Genomic DNA, 7,681 nt, shown 5'->3' on the forward strand with positions numbered 1-7,681 from the left:
TCTGGGGAAGAATTCAGGATCTTCCCAGTTCTCACAGGCCTGGTTGTGTTAAGTGCCAGGGCCCTTTCCTACCTCTCCTGGGCCGTCCATCCTAGAGGGTGCCTAGCAGGCCTCGCCTGAGCCGCCCACCTGTTCCTTCGCCCTGGATCACAGATGCCTGGTAAGAACACGCACGCACGGGAGCTGCGGGGGTTTCCAAGAACCGACTCCCTCTCTGGCGGAGCCAGAGGCGATCTGGGCGGTAGCACCCCTAGCATAGTGATCTGTGCCTCTTTCGTACACAGCGATGCAGGAACCCCCACCCACTCAGAGTACCTACCACAACCAAAAGGCTCACATCGGCCCCAAGCCTGCCAAGGCGCGGCATCCCTACCTGAGGCTCTAGAAACATCCTGGCTCCCGGCCCCCTGCGCTGCCAGGCGGCTCAGCGGGTAAAGGGGCTCACTGTAGCCCTTCTTGACTCTGAAGAAACGTCGCCCCCTGCCCACGGTGCACTTCACAGAGCCTGCAGCCAATTCGCTTCCTTTGGGGGCGGGGCCAGAGCTGCAGATCCTGTGGGAGGGGAGGGAGCGGGGGCGGAACGAAGACAGGAGGGGCGGGGGAGGACCGGAGGGGAGGCGTGCGGGGTTGGAAGACCCTGCAGGGACGTCCAGTGGAGGTATCCACCTGCCTGGCTTTGCATTTGTGTCTGAGTCCAGAGGCGCGAGCCGGCGCGCCAAGATGCCCATGATGGGGAGGAGGGAGGGCTGTGGTATGACAAGTGTGCAGAGACACTGGGCTGGGGTGAGGCCCAGCGCCGGGTGGTGGGAAGTGTAGTTGAAGTCCAGATCTGAGAAGCTGATCCGCCCTGGTCACCTCTCTGCTTCTTCCTCAACCTCCTAATAGATGCCCCCTACAGAGCTATGGCAGGTGCCCTCCCAGCCTTTGGCTTGAGTGCCTCCACTGCCGGTATGCTTACTCCACATAGCTTTGAGCATTTCAAGGACCTCTGCCCTTGAGTGAAAAATGGGGACTTGCAGCTGCTTTTGCAGGAGGGCTAATCATGAGACGCTGTGGGAGGTACTTTGGTACATGTACGGCTTGGGGTCTAGGCAGGTCTATTTTGTGACCAGATTCTCAGAGTGTGCACTGAACAGGTGGCCTGGATCTTGGAGTGAGTGCCCTGTTGGAGTTTGGGAGCTGGAGAATCAAGAGGGGGTGGGGGGGGGGTGGCAAAGTTGGGAGACTCTATGCTGATGAGCCTGGGAAGAACTTGAGAGGGGGTGAACATTGCCCAGAGGGCTCAGAGCAAGCTCCAGGCCCTGGAGGACAGCAAAGGCTCCTGGTCATGCTAGGTTGTCTTGATGGCTGCTCCAAGCTTACTCAGTCCCTGCCTGTTCCTGAAGCCGCCTTCTCTCTTCTCAGTTACTCTGTCCTCTACTGCTGTCTTCCCAGCAACAAGCTTAACCTTCTGCAGGATCTCTGTCATCCCTTCATTCCTGCCCCAGCTTCCTTACCAGGTAAGCAGGGTGAGACTTGAGCTCAGCCCTCCCTGCCTTACTGCCTGTGGGGTTTTTGGTCCTTCCTCTGCTCAGAACCCTCATGGCTGCCACCTGCATCAAAATCCAAGCCTGAGGACAGCATTGGAGACACAGTGAGGGAATTGTGCCCAGTCTGACACCGCCCCTACCCCCACCCCCGCACACACAAGGGGTGAAGGGAGCTCAATAGAGCAGCAAGGGGAGCAAGGCAACAAAGTCCTGAGGAATCCTGAAAATAGACTTCAGACTCAGAGGGTAGGGCTTGACACATCATCAGACTCAATTGGAAAACATACATAAGGGTCTGGGATACAGAAAGATTTCTCCCAAGTTGTCTTCCCCAAATATATGCCAAACCTAGCTGCTTGCTACACATGGTAAATGACTATACACTTGAAGGTCAACGAAAGTAGGTCAGAAGTTATTCTCCCTAAGGGTTATCAATCATCTAGAGCAGTGATGTCAAATTCAGTTAAAAATCGGGTCATTTGGTGCAACAGGCAAGATTCACGTGGGCCACATCACATTCACAAATTTTGTTAAATTTATATTTTGAAGTGTGGATTCAGGAATATGGATAGGATAATTAAAACATTACATAATTTGCTTTTATTTAAACATTCATTTTGTTTAATGTATTTACAAAACTAAAATTATTCTTTTTTACCCGAAACTTGCCAGTGCTTTCCTCCTACTAGTTTTCACTTACCTCTTATGTTGTGACCGGAAAATATAACAAAGTAACTAATAAAAAACATAAAATGTTGGACAGCTGACAAACGTGATGTACAATGTAATGGCTTCTCTCTAAAAATGTTAACTAGCACTTCTGCTACGTATGGTTCATAACAGCACAACCCAGAGTGATCTTTTTAACCTTTTCCCTATTGGGATCTGTTTACATTACGTGACACTGAGAGTGGCAGACATCTTGCTTTCAAACATCACTGGAACTGAGTCAGCGTTTGTACACATCCACAGGCCCCCAGGAAAGGCACTGGGCCACGTGTATACTCGTCTTCAGTAGTTAAAGGGTTAACGAGGGAATTGTGTGTACAGTATTACCTTGATCTCCCCTAAGCGCTATTTTCTTATAACAATTTTTTCTATTTAATTTTATTTCAGAGTATCGTGGGCCACAAAAAATTACCTTGGGGACCGCATGCAGCCTGTGGGCTGCCAGTTTGACACCCCTGATCTACAGCAATCAGACTATAGTCTTTCCAACCCTAAGTAGGGCCCATTCCCTTCTGATAAGGATAGTAGTAGATTGTTTCCCTGACGGAGAGCCCAGAGAGGTCAAGCCCACTCAAGGGGGACCAAGGTTAGGCTGCCAACATAAATCTAGGGTCTGCCCTTCTTGTCACATATATACCCCTAGTCTTTCCCCTTCCTATTACACGTACATCCCTAGCTTATCCCCTTCCTGTCATGCTATGCCTATTGTACATCCCCTTCCTGTGATGTGTATACCTATTAATAGCCCCTTCCTGTGACTTGTGTGGTTACCTATAATCACGCCCTCTAAGTATATATGGGCCTTGGACAGAAATAAAGATGCTCTCCTGTCTTCTCTGTCCGTGCTCTGCACGGACCTGGCTGTTGAGATCATAGCCGTCCAGGAGGTGAGCATGTTACCATGAAATGTGTCTGACTCCTTCATTTTACTCTCTCCCATCTCTCCTTATTCTCTATGACTTTATTATAATCTTTATATATCTTCAAATGTACAATTATACCTACTGAACCTGTGATTAGTTGTGGGGGGCTGGCTTCCTTCACAAGGGTCAGCAGACAGACCTGGAATTATTATTAGGCCTTTTTTTCTTTCTTTTTTTCATGTCTATCTGTATAAGAGGCAAGATAAACAATCCTGAGGAGAAAGCAGCAGGACTGATAGTTCCAGGGAGACAGCAAAGGTGGGGTTGGGGCTGGGGGAAGGGGCCCAACAAACCCAGAGACAAGGGAACAACAAGAGATCTAAACAAAGCCCACATGGAGGAAGCACACCAGTGGGATCAGGTTTCAGAAGATCTAAAACAAACAATCATATTGATGTGAATGAGGAGGGTCAGAGTGGAGACCCAAAGTCCATCTGTAGACATTCCCCTCACAGAAGGGTCACAAGGAAGAGACAAGCCAGCCAGGAGACAGAACAGCACCGATGAACCACACAACGTTCCTCAAATTCTTTAATGCTTCCCCTCCCCACCCACCCACTATCATGAACCCAGTTCTTCTTTACAAATCTGGCTAGACCAGAGCATGTATCCTGGTACAGATAAGATCTCTCCACACACGGTATCTAGGACAGATAAATCCCTCAGGAACACTAATGGGAGTAGCGATACCATGAGGGTAGGGGAAAGTGGGGGGAGAAAAGGGGAACAGATGGCAATGATCCACATATAACACTACCACCACCTACACCAACCCCGCCTCCCTCCCCCCTCCCCCCGGGATGAACAACAGAAATGTGGGTGAAGTGAGACAGTAGAGAGAGTAACAACGATGAGAAATACAACTTTCCTCTAGTTCCTAAATGTTTCCTCCCCGCTCCCACTACCATGACTCGAATTCAACCTTGCAAGTCTGGCTAGACCAGAGGATGTACACTGGTACAGATAGGAACTGAAAATACAGGGAATCCAGGGCGGATGAGCGCCACAGGACCAGTGGTGTGAGTGGCGAAACAGGGAGGGTAAAGGGAGAATGGGTAGGAAAGAGGGAACCAATTACAAGGAACTATATGTGACCTCCTCCCTGCGGGACAGATAACCGAAAAGTGGGTGAAGGGAGACGTCAGGGCAAGATATGACAAAATACCAATTTATAAACTATCAAGGGCTCATGAGGGAGGGGGGAGCGGGGAGGGAGGGAGAAAATGAGGACCTAATGTCGGGGGTTTAAGTGGAGAGAAAATGTTTTGAGAATGATGTACAAATGTGCTTTACACAATTGATGTGTGTATGGATTGCGATAACAGTTGTATGAGCCCCTAATAAAATGTTTAAAAAAAATTTAATAATTTATAATTCATCAAGGGGTCATGAGGGTGGGAGGGGGGTAGGAAGGAGGTAAAAAAGAGGAGTTGATACCAAAAGCTCAAGTAGAAAGACAATGCTTTGAAAATGATGATGGCAACATATGTACAAATGTGCTTGTTGCCATTGATGTATGGATTGTTATAAGAGCTGTAAGAGCCCCCAATAAAATGATTTATTAAAAACAAATCAGAGCCTGAGTCTTTCTAATGGCCTGCTCCCCACTTTAGACTTTCCCAACTTTACTAGCCCGTTAGCTACTCTATTGCCGGCAGATACTTTAGGCAATGCCAGGCCCCACGAACCACTAGGCATTCTCCACCCTTTCAGCAACCCCCAGATATGTCTGTATCTCCTTCAGCTCTACTTACTAGCTCCAAGCTCTCTGCTTGGTGAGCTCTTCTTGGGCTGTCACAGCTAGCCTCCACCCTAGCCCTACTTTTCTCCCACCACTAACTGAACTGGCTATTCTCTGTTCCACTTATTTGCTTTCCTGATGTCAGTCATCAGAATGCTTGTCCCCCGAGGGCATTGACACATCCCTGAGGCTACAACAAGGTCTGTATACAGTAAGCACTCTCTGCATATTTGCTGAACAAGTGACTAAAGGATAACAGATAGGATATGGGAAGGTAGTCTTGGGTAAATGCCCCAAGGCAAAATAGGAGGTCTCTCACTTCCCAACCTCAAAACCTATTACATAGCCACAGTAGTTAAAAACAGCCTGGTACTGGTACAGTGATAAGTACATAGACCAATAGAACAAAATAAAGAACTCAGAAATAAATTCATCCACCTACAGAAAACTGTTCTTAAACCAAGGACCAAGCCAACATTAAATGGAATAGACAGAATTTCTTTAACAAAAGGTGCTGACAAAACTGGACTGTTATCTGTATAAGGATGAAACTGGACCCACATGTGACCCTATGTACAAAAACAAACTAAAGATGAATCAAAGACCTAAATGGAAATCCTAGAGCTATAAAGAGCAATGAGAAAATAGAGACTAACTTAAAGGCTCTATTGCAAGGCACAGACACACAATCAAATATAACAAAGTAATCCACAAACACAGTAGATGACAAAAAGATGACTGGGATCTACTAAAAATAAGACATTATATGCATCAAAAGACATTAATCAAAAGAGTGAAAACCCATGGAGTGGGAAAAGAATGAAGACGACGGACAAGGGACTAGCCCCTAAAATCTATAGAAAATTTCAACCTCATTCATAAAAAAGCAAGTAACCCAATTAAAAAGTGGGGAAAGGACATGGACAGATAGTTCACAAAAGATGACATCCAAAAGTCCAACAAACATTTGAAGAGATGCTCACTATCACCAGTCATCTGGGAGATGCAAATCGAAGCAACAATGAGATACCACCTTACTCTGCGGATGAACGATACACTTAAAAAAATAACAAACGGTGGAGAGGGTGAGGACAGATTGGAACTCTCATACACTGATGGTGACATTGTAAATATTAAAATATGTACAGCCACTGTGGAAAATGATATGGAACTTCCTTAAATAACTTGGAATAGAAATTTCTTACAATCCAGAAATCCCAATGCTGCATATATATCTTAAAGAAGTAAGAGTCATAACACAAACAGACATATGCACACCCATGCTTTCTCAGCAAATGGGTTCACATTAGCAAGCAGATGAAAGCAACTTAAATGCCCATCAGTAGAAGAACTGATAAAGAAACTGGTACATACACCCAAGAGAATACTATGCATTGCTGAAAAAATAATGAGAGAGCCACGAAGTACCTTAAAGATCTGGAGAACATTGTGTTGAGTGAAATTAGCCTATCACAGAAGGGTAACTAACTATTATGTGAGACCATTGCTATAAGGAAAGGGAGACAAAATTCAATAAATACCTTTATACCAAAAGAACAACTTTGGAGTTTGCCAAAGAGGAGAAGGCAAGGGCAGGAGAGTAAAGCAATGGGCTAGACCAGCAACCTTTTGAGATAGAAGAGCCCATCCTGGCCCTTAAAACAACTTAAAAATTATTCAAGAATCATAAATAGATTTTTACAAACAAATAAATCACCATTATCTGGATAACATCTGTTAATTGAAACTATGGTAGTTTCATTTTTAATTTTACTTCGGAGCCCCATGGACATATCGAAAAGGCCTCACAGGGCTCGAGAGTCATGGTTTGCTGACATCTATGCTGGATGGTTGATAGGTATTGACTTGGGTTAAGTGGAAGATGGTTATCTACAGGATGGAGAAGGGAAATCAAGGAGTTGGGGGTGCAGTGAGCTGAGAGGGGCTTGATTTGTAGTTTACACTGTGGAGTACAAAGTTAACTATCTGAAATATAACCCCCCACCTAAATTACTATTTAATTATTTACTTATTTTAAGGAGAAAATTTTGAAAGAAGTCTGAAGGGCAAAATCAGGACTGTACGATCTATAGGAAATCGTTTCTCCACAACAGTTTCATAGTACAATCCTTGCCCCCTGTGATGACTGAGCAGATGCATTACATTGATAGGGGAAACATTCCATCATACAACTTTCCTGGTCTTTTTCTCATCAATTTGGTTTCCTTAAAACTTGTTTGTAATAAGTCCCTATGCTCATCTGGTGTTCTTTAAGAAAACCTATCATGATTGTCCCTGGTCGTTGTAGGTGCTGTCAAATCAGTTCTGACTCATAGCAAGCTTATGTGCAACAAAAGGAAACACTGGCTGGTCCTGCGCCATCTCACAATTGTTCTTATATTTGAAACTATTATTGTAGTTGCTGTCATTTCATCTTATCAAAGGTCTTCCTTTTCTTTATTGCAACCTGCCTACTCCCCCCCCCCTCACTTTACCAAGCATGATGTCCTTCTCCAGGAAGAAGGACAAGTCTCACAACTTGTCCAAAGAAATTGTGGTAAAAGAAAGAAAGAAACAAAGAGAGAGAGAAATCGTGCTATCTTTTCTTCCAAGGAGTATTGTGGTCATACTATTTCCAAGACCAATTTATTTGTGTTGCTGGCAGTCCATGGTGCTTTCAATATTTTTTTATCAGCACCATAATTCAAATGCATTCTTCTTCTTTGTTTTGCTATTATATTACCAATATCCAAATTTCA

The 7,681-nt window shown here is 45.2% G+C and overlaps 1 protein-coding gene across 3 annotated transcripts in view; it reads right to left on the minus strand.

The window, feature by feature from the left end:
- The window catches only part of RASGEF1A (RasGEF domain family member 1A), a 38,309-nt gene extending 37,802 nt beyond the window's left edge, over nucleotides 1-507 (minus strand). For 2 of the 3 annotated variants that reach the window (XM_045290263.1, XM_045290266.1), the window contains exon 1: nucleotides 374-506. In XM_045290263.1, the coding sequence (XP_045146198.1) occupies nucleotides 374-391 (18 nt within the window). In that variant the 5' untranslated portion in view covers nucleotides 392-506. Of the gene's footprint in view, nucleotides 1-373 lie in introns of all 3 variants that reach the window. The other variant, XM_045290264.1, reaches the window with a different exon arrangement.
- Nucleotides 508-7,681: the final 7,174 nt, after the last annotated feature.

The sequence above is a fragment of the Echinops telfairi genome, unplaced genomic scaffold (genome assembly GCF_000313985.2).
Source record: "Echinops telfairi isolate 266 unplaced genomic scaffold, ASM31398v2 ScPeMD7_35;HRSCAF=133_0, whole genome shotgun sequence".
Lineage (NCBI taxonomy): Eukaryota > Metazoa > Chordata > Mammalia > Afrosoricida > Tenrecidae > Echinops > Echinops telfairi.